The sequence below is a fragment of the Salmo trutta genome, chromosome 13, assembly GCF_901001165.1.
Source record: "Salmo trutta chromosome 13, fSalTru1.1, whole genome shotgun sequence".
Lineage (NCBI taxonomy): Eukaryota > Metazoa > Chordata > Actinopteri > Salmoniformes > Salmonidae > Salmo > Salmo trutta.
Window position 1 is genome coordinate 12,098,282 of NC_042969.1, and position 16,465 is coordinate 12,114,746.

General features: G+C 44.6%; 1 protein-coding gene across 2 annotated transcripts in view; it reads left to right on the top strand.

The window, feature by feature from the left end:
* Window positions 1-13,658, top strand: part of LOC115205210 (neuronal acetylcholine receptor subunit alpha-7-like) — a 78,025-nt gene extending 64,367 nt beyond the window's left edge. For both annotated transcript variants that reach the window (XM_029770947.1, XM_029770948.1), the window contains 5 exons: window positions 2,795-3,042; window positions 3,504-3,698; window positions 7,178-7,264; window positions 11,278-11,387; window positions 11,499-13,658. In XM_029770947.1, the coding sequence (XP_029626807.1) occupies window positions 2,795-3,042; window positions 3,504-3,698; window positions 7,178-7,264; window positions 11,278-11,387; window positions 11,499-12,116 (1,258 nt within the window). In that variant the 3' untranslated portion in view covers window positions 12,117-13,658. The remainder of the gene's footprint in view (window positions 1-2,794; window positions 3,043-3,503; window positions 3,699-7,177; window positions 7,265-11,277; window positions 11,388-11,498) is intronic.
* Window positions 13,659-16,465: the final 2,807 nt, after the last annotated feature.

Here is a 16,465-nt window from a genome sequence, read left to right on the forward strand (position 1 = left end):
TAGATTTGCCAGCAATGCCCCTTATAGGACACATCACTGCACTCTATACTCCTCTGTAAACTGGTTATCTCTGTATACCCGTTGCAAGACCCACTGGTTGATGCTTATTTATAAAACCCTCTTAGGCCTCACTCCCCCCTATCTGAGATATCTACTGCAGCCCTCATCCTCCACATACAACACCCGTTCTGCCAGTCACATTCTGTTAAAGCTCCCCAAAGCACACACATCCCAGGGCGCTCGTCTTTTCAGTTTGCTGCAGCTAGCGACAAGAACGAGCTGCAACAAACACTCTAACTGGACAGTTTTATCTCAATCTATTCATTCAAAGACTCAATCATGGACACTCTTACTGACAGTTGTGGCTGCTTTGCGTGATGTATTGTTGTCTCTACCTTCTTGCCCTTTATGCTGTTGTCTGTGTCCAATAATGTTTGTACCACGTTTTGTGCTGCTACCATGTTGTGTTGCTACCATGTTGTTGTCATGTTGTGTTGCTATCATGCTGTGTTGTCATGTGTTGCTGCCATGCTATGTTGTTGTCTTAGGTCTCTCTTTATGTTGTGTTGTCTCTCTTGTCGTGATGTGTGTTTTGTCCTATATTTTTCTTAATTTTTTATTTATTTTTATCCCAGCCCCCGTCCCCGCAGGAGGCCTTTTGCCTTTTGGTAGGCTGTCATTGTAAATAATAATTTGTTCTTAACTGACTTGCCAAGTTAAATAAAGTTTGGCCACACGTAAAATTACGCCAAATCACATATCTACAGTAGCTTTGATTGAACTGGTCATGTCAACATCATACTTTCAAAATCTTAGCTAGCAGTCATCATTATGAATCAAGTCGACATTCTACTGGCAAATCCTTTTTAATCCCTGTCAGAGAAATAATGAAGAGAAATTATAGATAAAACGTATCGGTGCTCATCGGCCATTGGACATAAACATTACACAACAAGTTGGCAATCGCAAATGTTTTGGAAGGAATCAGTGGCTAACTGCAAGCATTGCAAAGCAATCCTGAGCCTGCTATTCAGTGGAGTTGCTGTGTGGTCCCTAGTCTAAGACTAAGGCTCTCTTTTCCTAGTTTAAAATTATAAACGTTCAACATTGGCCATGATATCAATGAAGCATGATTTGTGCCGCGCTCAAAACAAATGTTAACTTGGAGAATGCCAGACGTTGATGACAAAGTTTGATGACAAAATTTGCCCACGAAGGACCGCAGCGCCACATTCCTGTTCAAGTGATCACAGCACAACAAGGTCAGTCCAAAAAGATCTTATGCTGCTGTACAAATGATGTAATATGCCAGGGAGATATGTATACTGTAGCTAAGAAAGTAATACTGAGTGTATGTTGTGTAGTAAGCTGTTAGTAGCCTCATGTGCCTCACCCTAATAATTTGGTCTATTTTCACCTCTTAATTTTGCCTACTGTTCTGACTTGGTGGTGCACATGTAGCCTATAACCTGTTTCAGAGAAATGTCATCATCAAATATTGTAAGAGCTTTCATTGTCTGCTTAAATGCCCCTTTATTTATACTATGGCTCTGACTTTGTATGCAGGGAGAACACTGTAAGAACGGCCCATGCTCTGAATTATTTTGCTGTACATTTCAAAAGTGCTGAACAAATAGTTATATTGACTACGTCCGTCTTACCTCGCTCATTAATGTCTTAATCAAAATCACGGATTGCCTCTTATCCGCTTGTCGTCTCCTTATGCCGTAGTTTGTACATCTCAATTGTCAATAAAAACCACATTTGTTTAAGCAAGTCAGCCATATCAGCAATTGTTTTTTAAACGGCAGTAAATGAGGCTGAATGAACTGTTTCGCTGCCAGATGAGGCTCCATTGATAGCCAGGTGTAGCAGTGGTAAGGTGTTGGGACTGCTGTTGGGACTCTGCTGTTGGGACAGCGTTATGTAGGCCCTAACAGTTTGTGGGCACCGTTTGTCACCGTTATAGTGCAATTAATGTATTGTTTAGTGTTGTGTTGTGGCTTTGTTGGCACGAACCAAGATTTGCCCCACCAAGATTTACATGCTAAAATCACCACTGGTTCGTGTGTGTCACTGTAGATCTGTGTGCGTTACTTACAGGGTGTGTGTGTGTGTGTGTGTGTGTGTGTGTGTGTGTGTGTGTGTGTGTGTGTGTGTGTGTGTGTGTGTCACTGTAGATCTGTGTACGTTACTCACAGGGTGTGTGTGTGTTGACACAGGACAGGTTGTCTGACTGTTTTAGCTTCTCTAACTCGGGCTTTAGCTGACCTCTAAACACATATGTAATATGTTCTACCATAGAAACGTGTGTTTACAACAACCCAGTAGTCAGTAGCAGTGTAACAGCCATAAACAGGCACAGCAGGCGAGCAGATTACTTATGAAGGACGACAGTGGTTTGTTGATTCCCTGACTGTCGCTGCATGTTTAACATCTTATGACATCATCAGCTCACCTGGGCATCACCTCTGGTCCTGTGTTGGCTGGTCCACAGCTAGCCATGCATAACACTTCACTGAACATTACTGTGACAGGTTGGGCTGAGGCAGCAAAGACTCACACGCACCCAGGCACACACACACCATCCCTTTCCCTCTAGACCCGCTTGTCTTTTATCATGCTATACTTAACAGGTAGAATGTCTCTCTCTCTCTCTCTCTCTCTCATACACACATACACTCCGTCTCCTTGTATTCTGTCTTACATATCAAATATATAAGTAATATTTATACATTTTGACATGGATCTGTTGAGATGTTAAAGGTATGCATCTCTCTCCTTCTCCCTACAGTGCTGATGAGAGATTTGATGCCACCTTCCACACCAACGTGCTGGTGAATGCGTCGGGTTACTGCCAGTACATCCCCCCGGGCATCCTGAAGAGTACCTGCTATATCGACGTGCGCTGGTTCCCCTTCGACGTCCAGAAGTGTGACCTAAAGTTTGGCTCGTGGACCCACAACGGCTGGCTGCTGGACCTGCAGATGCTGGACGTGGACACGTCTACCTACATACCGAACGGAGAGTGGGACCTCGTGGGTACGATGTGGTTAATCTCTCTCTCAGCATGTACAGTATGTCCATGCCTCTGTCGCTATCTCTATAGAGGTGGGTGGGAATGGGGTTGTGGGAGAGGGGGTGGGGGTGAGGCTGTTGTTGTGACCCATCTGGGCCAGTGGAGGGTCCCTGAGGGGTGTGTCTGCGTATGGGGGGGGGGTTGTCAGACTGATCCCGATGGCACATTTCATGTTTACTCCACACTGCCAGGGGGGGCGTGTTACTGAGATGAACTCTGCTTAGCAAAAGGAACACGTGTTTGAGAGTGCGTGGAGATCCCCAGCCTGTGTTATGTGTTGCCTATATGTCCTTTGAAATGTGGGGTTCGTACTTGTGTATGTGTGTCAAAGAAAATGTGAACAGTCCATCGTTGAATCAATGTAAATGCAGTGATTTTGAATCCCCCCTGTGTGTTTTTTAATGTGTGTGTGTGTGTCTCCTAGGAGTCCCTGCCAAGCGTAATGAGCTGTACTATGACTGCTGTAAGGAGCCCTACCCTGACGTCACCTTCACCGTCACCATGCGAAGACGAACCCTCTACTACGGTCTCAACCTGCTCATCCCCTGTGTCCTCATCTCTGGCCTGGCCCTGCTGGTCTTTCTGCTGCCCGCCGACTCCGGAGAGAAGATCTCCCTGGGTAAGGAAGGAACGCCGGGAAGCCATCTTGGATTTTTGTCTGTTACGGAGTTCTATCTATACTGGACTTCTGTCGGGTTTATTAATAGATATCGCAGGGTCAGCTGTAATCTCTTCCAATTGGTAACTTTCCTTGAACATATCAGAGAAACTGTCAGTCTAACAAGTCAGTTTAGCCAAGAGGTTATAAGTCTGACAATCTTATCTCGCTCGCTCTACCAGCATTTTGCCGGAGGTACAGCCGACTAGCGCTGTCTAACGCTACTGTACCTGGCAAAAAAAATATGTTATTATAATTTTTTTTACAAATTGATATTTGAAGTCAAAGTATCGATATAATATTGTCCAAAATATTATTGCGATATGTAACTGTATACATATTTCAAATCAAATCAAAGTGAATTTGTCACGTGCGCCGAATACAACAGGTGTAGACCTTACAGTGAAATGCTTACTTACAGGCTCTAATCAATAGTGCAAAAAAGGTATTAGGTGAACAATAGGTAAGTAAAGAAATAAAAACAACAGTAAAAAGACAGGCTATATACAGTAACGAGGCTATATACAGACACCGGTTAGTCAGGCTGATTGAGGTAGTATGTACATGTAGATATGGTTAAAGTGACTATGCATATATGATGAACAGAGAGTAGCAGTAGCGTAAAAGAGGGGTTGGCGTGTGTTGGGTGGCGGGACACAATGCAGATAGCCCTGTTAGCTAATGTGCGGGGGCACTGGTAGGTCGGCCCAGTTGAGGTAGTATGTACATGAATGTATAGTTAAAGTGACTATGCATATATGATAAACAGAGAGTAGCAGCAGCGTAAAAGAGGGGTTGGGGGGGCACACAATGCAAATAATCCGGGTAGCCATTTGATTACCTGTTCAGGAGTGTTATGGCTTGGGGGTAAAAACTGTTGAAGCCTTTTTGTCCTACACTTGGCACTCCAGTACCGCTTGCCATGCGGTAGTAGAGAGAACAGTCTATGACTGGGGTGGCTGGAGTCTTTGACAATTTTTAGGGCCTTCCTCTGACACCGTCAGAGTGTAGAGGTCCTGGATGGCAGGCAGGGCTACCCTCTGTAGTGCCTTGCGGTCAGAGGCTGAGCAATTGCCGTACCAGGCAGTGATGCAACCAGTCAGGATGCTCTTGATGTTGCAGCTGAAGAACCTTTTGAGGATCTCAGGACCCATGCCAAATCTTTTTAGTTTCCTGAGGGGGAATAGGCTTTGTTGTGCCCTCGGCACGACTGTCTTGGTGTGTTTGGACCATTCTAGTTTGTTGTTAATGTGGACACCAAGGAGCTTGAAACTCTCAACCTGCTCCACTACAGCCCCATCGATGAGAATGGGGGCATACTCGGTCCTCCTTTTCCTGTAGTCCACAATCATCTCCTTAGTCTTGGTTACGTTGACGGATAGCTTGTTATTCTGGCACCACCCGGCCAGGTCTCGGACCTCCTCCCTATAGGCTGTATCGTCGTTGTCGGTGATCAGGCCTACCACTGTTGTGTCGTCTGAAAACTTAATGATGGTGTTGGAGTCGTGCCTGGCCATGCAGTTGTGGGTGAACAGGGAGTACAGGAGGGGACTGAGCATGCACCCCTGTGGAGCTCCAGTGTTGAGGATCAGCGTGGCAGATGTGTTGCTACCTAACCTCACCACCTGGGGACGGCCGTCAGGAAGTCCAGGATCCAGTTGCAGAGGGAGGTGTTTAGTCCCAGGATCCTTAGCTTAGTGATGAGCTTTGAGGGCACTATGGTGTTGAACACTGAGCTGTAGTCAATGAATAGCATTCTCACATAAGTGTTCCTTTTGTCCAGGTGGGAAAGGGCAGTGTGGAGTGCAATAGAGATTGCATCATCTGTGGATCTCTTTGGGCGGTATGCAAATTGGAGTGGGTCTAGGGTTTCTGGGATAATGGTGTTGATGTGAGCCATTACCAACCTTTCAAAGCACTTCATGGCTACGGACGTGAGTGCTACGGGTCTGTAGTCATTTAGGCAGGTTGCCTTTGTGTTCTTGGGCAAAGGGACTATGGTGGTCTGCTTGAAACATGTTGGTGGTATTACAGACTCAATCTGGGACATGTTGAAAATGTCAGTGAAGACACCTGCCAGTTGGTCAGCACATGCCCGGAGCACACGTCCTGGTAATCCGTCTGGCCCCGCAGCCTTGTGTATGTTGACCTGTTTAAAGGTCTTACTCACGTCGGCTACGGAGAGCATGATCACACAGTCGTCCGCAACAGCTCATGCATGCCTCAGTTTTGCTTGCCTCGAAGCAAGCATAGAAGTGATTTAGCTCGTCTGGTAAGCTCGTGTCACTGGGCAGCTCACGGCTGTGCTTCCCTTTGTAGTCTGTAATAGTTTGCAAGCCCTGCCACATAAGACAAGCATCGGAGCCGGTGTAGTATGATTCAATCTTAGCCCTATATTGACGCTTTGCCTGTTTGATGGTTCGTCGCAGGGCATAGCAGGATTTCTTGTAAGCTTCCGGGTTAGAGTCCCGCACCTTGAAAGCGGTAGCTCTACCCTTTATCTCAGTGGGAATGTGGCCTGTAATCCATGGCTTCTGGTTGGGGTATGTACGTACAGTCACTGTGGGGACGACGTCCTCGATGCCCTTATTGATAAAGCCAGTGACCGATGTGGTGTACTCCTCAATGCCAATGGAAGAATCCCGGAACATGTTCCAGTCTGTGATAGGAAAACAGTCCTGTAGTTTAGCATCTGCTTCATCTGACCACTTTCTTTAAAGACCGAGTCACTGGTGCTTCCTGCTTTAATTTTTGCTTGTAACCAGGAATCAGGAGAATAGAATTGTGGTCGGATTTACTAAATGGAGGGCGAGGGAGAGCTTTGTATGCATGTCTGTGTGTGGAGTACAGGTGATCTAGAATTGTTTTCCCTCTGGTTGCACATGTGACATGTTGATAGAAATTTGGTAGAACCGATTTAAGTTATTTTCCCCTATCACGAATAGAAATGTGTGTTTACAACAACCCAGTAGTCAGTAGCAGTGTAACAGACATAAACAGGCACAGCAGGCGAGCAGATTACTTATGAAGGACGACAGTGGTTTGTTGATTCCCTGACTGTCGCTGCATGTTTAACATCTTATGACATCATCAGCTCACCTGGGCATCACCTCTGGTCCTGTGTTGGCTGGTCCACAGCTAGCCATGCATAACACTTCACTGAATATTACTGCGACAGGTTGGGCTGAGGCAGCATTCACACACACACACACAGACACACACACACACACACACACACCACCCCTGTCCCTCTAGACCTGCTTGTCTTTTATCATGCTATACTTAACAGGTAGAAGGACTTATTCTTGCTCTCTCTCACTTTCTCTCTCACTTTCTCCCTCGATTTCTCTGTCTCTCTGTCTCTCTGTCTCTCTCTCTCTCTCTCTCTGTCTGTCTTTGTCTCGCTCTATCTCTGCCTCTGTCTCTCTGTCTCTCTCCAGGTATCACGGTCTTGCTCTCTCTAACAGTCTTCATGCTACTGGTTGCTGAGATCATGCCCGCCACCTCAGACTCTGTGCCTCTCATCGGTGGGTTCTGTGTGTGTGTGTGTGTGTGTGTGTGTGTGTGTGTGTGTGTGTGTGTGTGTGTGTGTGTGTTATATACGTTATCCTCTGTCCTCTTATGGTTTGATTGGCTCTGCATTAGTGAGTGTAAAGCCAGAGTGTTTGTATTAATGTGTGTGTGCGCAAATCTTGTGTTAATGTGTATGTTAATACAGTCTGTGATCCTCTGATGGCCTCGCTAGGTTCGACTAGCGGTACATTAATAAGTTATTAATGTCAGTGAGGGCTCAGAACCTATGTACTAGGGTGTCCAATCAAAAACATACAGTACCAGTCAAAAGTTTGGACACACCTACTCATTCAAGGGTTTTTCTTTATTTTTACTATTTTCTACATTGTAGAATAATAGCGAAGACATCAAAACTATGAAATAACACATGAAATAACACATATGTAATCATATTTTTACTATTTTCTACATTGTAGAATAATAGCGAAGACAAACTATGAAATAACACATGAAATAACACATATGTAATCATGTAGTAACCAAACACGTAGTCACCCTTTGCCTTGATGACAGTTTTTCACACTCTTGGCATTCTCTCAACCAGCTTCACCTGGAATGCTTTCCCAACAGTCTTGAAGGAGTTCCCACATATGCTGAGCACTTGTTGGCTGCTTTCCCTTCACTCTGCGGTCCAACTCATCCCAAACCATCTAATTTGGGTTGAGGTCAGGTGATTGTGGAGGCCAGGTCATCTGATGCAGCACTACATCACTCTCCTTGGTTAAATAGCTCTCACACATCCTGGAGGTGTGTTTTGGGTCATTGTCCAGTTGGAAAACAAATGATAGTCCCACTAAGCTCAAACCAGATGGGATGGCGTATCGCTGCAGAATACTGTGGTACCCATGCTGGTTAAGTGTCCATTGAATTATAAATAAATCACAGACAGTGTCACCAGCAAATCACACCTCCTCCTCCATGCTTCACAGTGGGAATCACACATGCGGCGATCATCTGTTCTCCTACTCTGCGTCTCACAAAGACACTGCGATTGGAACCAAAATTGCAAATTTGGATTCATCAGACAAAAGGACAGATTTCCACCGGTCTAATGTCCATTGCTTGTGTTTCTTGGCCCAAGCAAGTCTCTTCTTATTGGTGACCTTTAGTACTGGTTTCTTTGCAGAAGTTCATCCATGAAGGCCTGATTCACACAGTCTCCTCTGAATAGTTGATGTTCAGATGTGTCTGTTACTTGAACTCTTTATTTGGGCTGAGTCTGGTAACTCTAATGAACTTATCCTCTGCAGCAGAGATACCTCTGGGTCTTCCTTTCCTGTGGCAGTCCTCATGAGAGCCAGTTTCATCATTAATTGTCATGTTTAACAATTTGTTGTTTTCATATGTGTACTTATGTGTTATTTCATAGTGAAGACATCAAAACTATTATTCTACAATGTAGAAATACAGAAACGCCCTTGAATGAGTAGGTGTGTCCTAACTTTTGACTGGTACTGTATATTTTGACCAATGGGTAAAGTAATGTTAATTGTGTCGAAATTGAATGGTCCAAACCTCAGGTCTCTATCATAATCCATTCAAAAGTAATTGGAGTTTTTAACGTTGTAGGATGGCCAGAATTAAGGTGACTGGCCAGAGAAAAGGTGGTAAAATAAAAATATCTGGAAAATGTTATCCAGTCAGCTAGGCTGGATTCTGTGCAAGAATGAAGGCTACAGGCTACCTGACAGGCTCATTTTCCCATTGAAAATCTTTATTCTCGGATCCGCCGGACATAAAAGAATATAGAGGTCAGATGGGTATCGATTTAGAGACATGACATGTTATAGTATACGCTTTTCATATACATTTTTCGAAGAACCAGCATATCTCTGTGAAATGTCAAAGGAGCACTGAGCATATACTCTACCAAAGAAAGGAGGACCAAGGCACTCTTCATATCATTCATTAAAAGGCCTTTATTTGTATGGCTTTGTTCAATGGAAACAAAATGTCAAAAATCCAACGGGTTTAGGCTGCATCAGATTTTTTTCACCATTCCACCTAATCCACTCCAGCCATTACTACGAGCCCGTCCTCCCAAATGAATGTGCCACCAGCCTCCTGTGATATGCGTCCAGTATGTCAGTGTCAATCCCCTAATGTTATCATGGAGCGGGATGGTGTTGGAACAGGCTGTCTATGACGATGATACTGTCAACGTTATTAGTAGGCTGTGACGAGCCAGGCTCCCCGTGAGGAGAGGAAGAAGAGCAGGACGGAAGGCTGGAGGGAGGGAGGGAGGGAGGTGAGCAACCTTTAGGCGGCAAGGTTCTGAGAGAGAACTTCAAAGGCTTCAGCTGCTGCGATGAGACACTCGTGATGTGAGGGTAAAACGCTCACTAATTCAGCCATCCCCTCTCTGGTGTGGAGACCTAGGAGGAGTGAGTGTGTGTGTGTGTGTGTGTGTGTGTGTGTGTGTGTGTGTGTGTGTAGACCTATGCAGTTTCTATCAATCTTCCTGCAAAATAGTCCTACATTTGTTTACCATGTAAATATCTGTATTTGTATTAGCACCAGAAACTGTTAGTTGCGGTTAGTTGTGTTTCTGATGTAATCAGTCAGATTTGATGCCATTGACCAGCAGGGAGGCCCAGTACTCAGCGCTCAAAAACGTTGAGGAGTCAAATAAAAATGAATGATACCCGTCTTCGCTATGAACTACACAGCGTGTTTGCCTGCCAGTGAGTTATACTCCAGATGCTGCCTATTCATTTCAGTCTGTTTGTTTTCAGTCTCACTCCTGCTTACTAGAAGGCCACAGTGTTTGCAGGCTTTTGTTCCAGACCAGCACTAACACACCTGATCCGTGAAATCCACATGTTGATGATTAGTCGATTGGTTGAATGTGTTTTTTGGGCCTCGAGACACTGAACCACAGTCAGGGTACTGATGAGGTCCCACTATACCCAAAAAGTGGCAATGTCAGCACCCTCTCTCATCTTCCCCCCCATCCTACCCTTCCCTGCTCCATCTCTGTGTGTCTCACTGTAACACACTCATGTAGTTTTGTGTGTGTGTGAATGTGAAGCTGCTGACAGGCTCCGATGGGGATGGGCTGTGTAGAGTTCTATGTGAAGGGCAGTGTTAGTCAGCACTCTGTAGGTCTGTAGGGGCATCCCTGCACTTCCCACCTCCACTCTGCTGGATTAGACTCTGGCAGGACTGCTATCTGGTGTCTTCATCCAACTCCTCTTCCTTATTAGAATCCAACTCTTCTCCTGGATCCACCTCCTCCTCTTTCTCATGCTTATCTTCGTTTGTGTTCTGCTTCCGTGTTTTCCTCCTCCTCTTTTCTCCTGCTCCCTCTCTTACACTTCACCATACTCTGTCTTCTCTATTTCCTCCTCTATTTCACTCCTCCTCCACTTCCTCTCTTCCCCTCCCTCCCTCCCTCCCTCCCTCCCTCCCTCCCTCCCTCCCTCCCTCTTCCTAAGCCGACTAGGGATAACCCTAACCCCTGATCCCACAGTCGGTCATGTGCACTTTGCCCTGCTAGCATTTCTTCTTGTCTGAACTGTTTAGCAGTTGTTTGCTAACAGAGAGGGGGAGGGGGGTGTGACTGGCCTGGGAGGCAGCTACAGAGCTGAGATATTTGGGGAAGAACAGTGTTGAGTTAACGCTTGAGTGGGGTGAAGCTCCCCTCACATCCCTCCCTCCCTGCCTCCCCCCAGTCCCTCCCCTGAGAGAACCCATTCATGATGTGCCCTCAATGACTCAGCACTAAAGCTCTGTGTTTTTGGCCTTTTCTTCTGTTTTACTGCTGTTATTTTATTGGGTTGCTTGATTTTCCACTGATATACAACGACACATTCAACTGGCGACCTATTCCCTATTTAGTGCACAGCTTTTGCCATGATCAGTGCCATTTGGGACACACAATCTCTTTTTTATTTTGGTCAGTGTCTGTGTCACGTGTGATGTTACTGTGTTAATGTTTGATGTGGTTGTGGCTTTTGTTTTGTAGCTCAGTACTTTGCCAGTACAATGATGATAGTGGGTCTGTCTGTGGTGGTGACTGTTCTGGTCCTGCAGTTCCATCACCACGACCCTCAGGGCGGCAAGATGCCCAGATGGGTGAGTCCCGTTCCCAATCTTCATTGTATCCCTCATCATCATTATCGTTGTTGTCACCATCGTCGCCATTGTGTGTGTGTTTCAGTCTCAACCCCTATTCTCTCTGTCCAGGTCAGGGTAGTGCTGTTGAACTGGTGTGCCTGGTTTCTGCGAATGAAACAGCCAGGTGAGGAGCGCAAACCCGCTGGCTACCAGTACCGCCATCCTCCCCAGCAACATTCCAGCGCCAGCTCCATCGAGATGGGACCTATGGGCACCGTGACGGGCATCACCCCGCCCCTCTCCCAGGCCCCCTGCCCCACTGGCACTTCCAATGGCAGCATGAGCCTCTACTTCAGCTACAATGCTGTGGAGAGCCCCCGCTGTCTCCCCTCCAGCGACTCAGGCGTGGCGTCGGGGGGACTGGCCCAAGGGACCCCCTGCGAGGAGGCTGAGCCCCCAGGGGGAGGTGCTGGAAGAGGGAGAGGAGGTGGTGGAGGAGGAGGGGGGTTGATCTTTACTCCTCCGGAAGTCTTTCAGATCCTGGAGGAGGTGTCGTATATCGCCCAGCGCTTCAGGGACCAGGATGAGGAAGTTGCGATCTGCAGCGAGTGGAAGTTTGCTGCTGCCGTGGTGGACAGGCTGTGTCTGGTGGCCTTCACTCTGTTCTCCATCATCGGCACCTTCACCATCCTCATGTCTGCTCCCAACTTCTTGGAGGCCGTCACCAAGGACTATCTAAAGAAGTAGTGTCAATGTATTTAACCGTATAGGCCAGTTTCCCCAGACACAGATTAAGCCTAGGCCTGGACTAAGAACCACTTTCAATGGAGAATCTCCATTCAGCATGCTTTGTAGTACAGGACTAGGCCAATGCTGTGTACGGGAAACAAGCCTTACATGTTCTATCCAGATTACTCTGGAGTATATTTGAGAAAATCGATTTTAATGTAAATAGATGTACACTGAACATGTATCAATGAAAGGGTTCTCCATAGTCCCTCTCCTCTGCTTAGATCCAGCTTAACTGAGGTTGTTCCTGTTTGTTGCCTTGCCATCCAGATATCTCATTATAATATCAACTCGACCTTTGAACTTTGGATTCCTGGGCATGCATTCTACGACCTTTAGAACATTACTGGACATTCTGGACTTTGTGACATTATGTAGCATTGTTAAAGTAACTGTGTAAATACAGAGATGTTTCACTGTGGCTATGACCTTATCGTATTCGAACCATTTTACTTTCACTATATTATAAGTTTGCGTACTGTACGTACACACCGTTTACTTTTTGCTTGTCGATTCTAAATAGCAGCTAACTTTGTCACGGGTGTAGAAGTAGTTAGGTGTTCTCTAGGTCCGCAAATGACGTCATTAACTCTGACATTGACTGTGCCACTCTGTGATAACATTGAATGATTTGTGACGTCATGATGTAAGACTCACATGTACATTAGAAGAGGACTCAACCTGCAACAGCCTTCAACAACCTGCAGAAACCTGCAACAACAGGAGCTATGGAAACAAACCACTGGACAAAGACATGACCATGCGACTATCAGTGGATACTGAACTACTGCACCGGCTGCTAGGCGGATGAAACTCCTGCTGAGATGGAGGCTGTCCTAATATAAAAGGTTGGCAGGTAGCCTAGCGGTTAAGAGTGTTGGGCCAGTAACCGAAAGGTTGCTGGTTCGAATCCCCGAGCTGACTAGGTGAAACATCTGTCAATGTTCCCTCTGGACAAGAGCGTCTGTTAAATGACTAAAATGTAGTATTGACACCGTAATGCCCCCATACATCAGATAACTACAATAGATACATGTAGTATTAGTAATTGCAATCACTTGATATGAAATGTGTTGTATATAGGGGAATGGATATAGTGGTCTTACATTAACATGGAGGATGTCTGTCTCGTGATGACCTCATAGAGGTTACTATGACTAAACATCACAGGGGCTGACTCGTCCTGTTTTTATTGATTGAAACAAACTCAGATGTCATGTTTTGTTTTAATGTGGTATTATTATCCATAAAGACCATGGTATATGAGAGCTCTCAGGGCAGATAGTTAAGTTCAATGACTTATCGACTGCCTGTCATGTCAGTGAGGGAGTCCTTGCATCTATCTTTTTCTATTAATAACCATTGTTACTGTGTACTGAACATATTCCCCCCACCCCACAGTCAGTCTTCCTCTGTTGTATCGGTTGTCACACTGCTGTCCTTCTCTTCCTGTGATTTTGTTGCACTTCCCTAATAAACCTCCCATGTAGCCTAAGAAAAGATCAACCTGGACTATCCATATGGGCATGAATGGAACAGGAGAGAGTCTGACTGGGTGTATGTGTGACCGACCGCCTTGATTCGGTCTTATGTAGCACAATTTGAAACTGTTTTTTTTTACATTTGATAAAAGCAGAGACTCAGAGCTACAAAATGGTATGTCATACACTGCATTTGAGGAACAATGGGAAAGTAATTCTGCTTTGAAAGTTGACAAGCTTGTAACCTCACTTTTGAGAAAATGGCCTTTGAATGTTTTGGTATCTACTGGAGAGCTATTCTTTGTCTACACCCATTTAGCATCGTTCACACCCTCTTAAGCTTTTGCCCCACCCATCTCTTTAATGGTTGATCCGAGTGTTCTGTCCTAACAACAACAGTCAAGCAATCAAGCTAACTGGCTAACGTTGGCTAGCTTGCTAGGTACTTCCAGACACAAATGAGAGAACTGCTCGCCCTAGCAGAGGTGGTTAGGCTGTTTTTTTTGTTATCGGAGCGTTGATGAATGCAACTGTGCTGCTAGCAACAATTTACGCTTTTTTTGCCAACATATACTGACAGCGGCCATATTAAACGGGTGTTGAGCGTTGGTAAATTCATCAGTTATTCTGCGATCTATTGAAATAGTGAAATAGACATTCTATTGAAATAGTTACTTGCATAGTGGAGTCTTTTGTTAAGACATGTAGCTAGCTAGCTAGGTAAACAATGAAACATAATCCCAACTCATGATGTTACTACCCTGCATGAATCTGCAGGTAGCTAACCAACCAGGTTCAATGTTAGCTAGCTAACATTAGGCTATAACTAGCAAACCAAATGGCTCTAAGATACGAGTAATACGATCACACACTTATTGTTAGCTACCTAGCTAGCTAACATTACACTTTAACCTGAAATAGAAATTACTTTCTGTCAAAATTAGAAAGTGTAATATCTGAAAATGTAGTTCGCTAGACTATCTTGCCTGTATACCTCATAGATGGACGCTTCTCCCTGTCAAGGATGCCATGGTTGCCCTTAGTTTGAAGATGTAATACGGAGACAGGTGTTTTCTCCATCTCCTCAGCTATCATACTCTAATTCCACTGATTTCAAAACTCGGTCCTCCAAAAAGTGAAGATAAACACTTATGCAGTTCTACGACGCAATACATTTTTTTTAAAGCAGCGTTAGACAGGATTACCTACACAAACTGATCAGCTCAAATAGACAGAAGCATGCTATATGGCAGACCAATCCCAACTCATCTATCGCAATGTCCAGCCCACACATTATTTCAGACAATCATGGCTAGCGGGAAGGTTGCTGACTTTTCCTGTGGCTAAACCAACTAGGGTCGTAATTTTGAATTTTAAAAAAAAGTTTACGTTCAAACGGCTCTCCTGTGAAGTAGTTTCCTGAAACGAGTCACATATGGGCCTACTGCGTGAATATGGGCTGACTGGGTGTATATGGGCTGACTGGGACTTAGACCACAGAAATATTTAAATATCCAAGGGATCTCTCCATATTGCAGGCCAATCATTATTAGCAGGTTTAGGTAGGTTATTTTCCAAATGTAATCCGTTACAGTTACTAGTTACCGGTCCAGATTTGTAATCAGTAACCTGATTTTTGGATTACCCAAACTCAGTAATGTAATCGGATTACTTTCAGTTAATTTTGGATTACTTTTACTTTAAAGAGATACTTTTGTGTACTTTTTAGTCATTAGTTCTGAAAGTAGCGATCATGAGCTAAAAGTGGTCCCCGAAAATTGGGTACTACGTCACATGCAGATTTGTGCATCACTTCATTGCTCTCGCTCTCACTCTCCTGTATGTGCATGATGTGCCTCTTGCTAGCTGTCACTCAAATGGCAAAGGGTTGAAGTTGGCGCAGCACAGCTTCCAGAAAAACAGTCGCTTTCAACTAGGAGTTTCGTGGCTAATTGAGGTAAGAGAGTAATTCTGCTCATGGATTATGCATGTATGAACTACACATTAACACATATTGCCCAAAGCGTGAGGTTTAAAAAATACTTAATAGTCGTCAGAGTTTCGGAGCATGTCTTTAAGAGGCGTTAGAAGACAAAAAGGATCCATTAAACACATTAAATGTGTCATCATAGTGGTCTCTGACTTGGTCAGACTCGCTCAGGTGGAACAAATTTAAAATTGCGCATTTTTTCAATGCTAAATTGAATGTAATTGAGAAAACAGAAAGGTGTCAATGTATTTTTAAAAGTAAAAAAAAGCAATCCAAAAAGTAATCTAGTTCTTAAAAAGTATCTAATCTGATTACAATATTTTTGCTGGTAACACAACTGATCATTTAGTTTTGTTTGTAATCAGATTACATGTAATCAACCCACACCAGATTATTAGCCTCAATGCTCTAGCATTCTACTCTCACTGCTACAGTAGCTGACCATCCATGAGTCTTGCAACACGTTCACCAATCGAGACCATGGGACTGTAAGGTTCTGACAATTTTGTCAAAAATGAGTTAGTCGCATATAATTGATCTTTGGATGGGTCTTCAGATGACTGTGAAGTTATATATTTGTGAAAGCACATTTTAAGTGCAACAAATGAAAGTTCTATCTGCCTAAAACCATTTGAACTTGGCCCTATAAGGTTCTATCTGCGATCCAATCACAAGCCTGAACAAATACAAATAGACCAATCAGAACACATCTTTGCCATCTCCCTCTAAGTATGGTCTAGGCTGGTCTAGCCAGCAGTAATGGTACCAAGCAGAAAAACAAGTAAATGATGTCACGTTGTTCAGTGATGACAGTAATTAATCTGATGATCAGAATA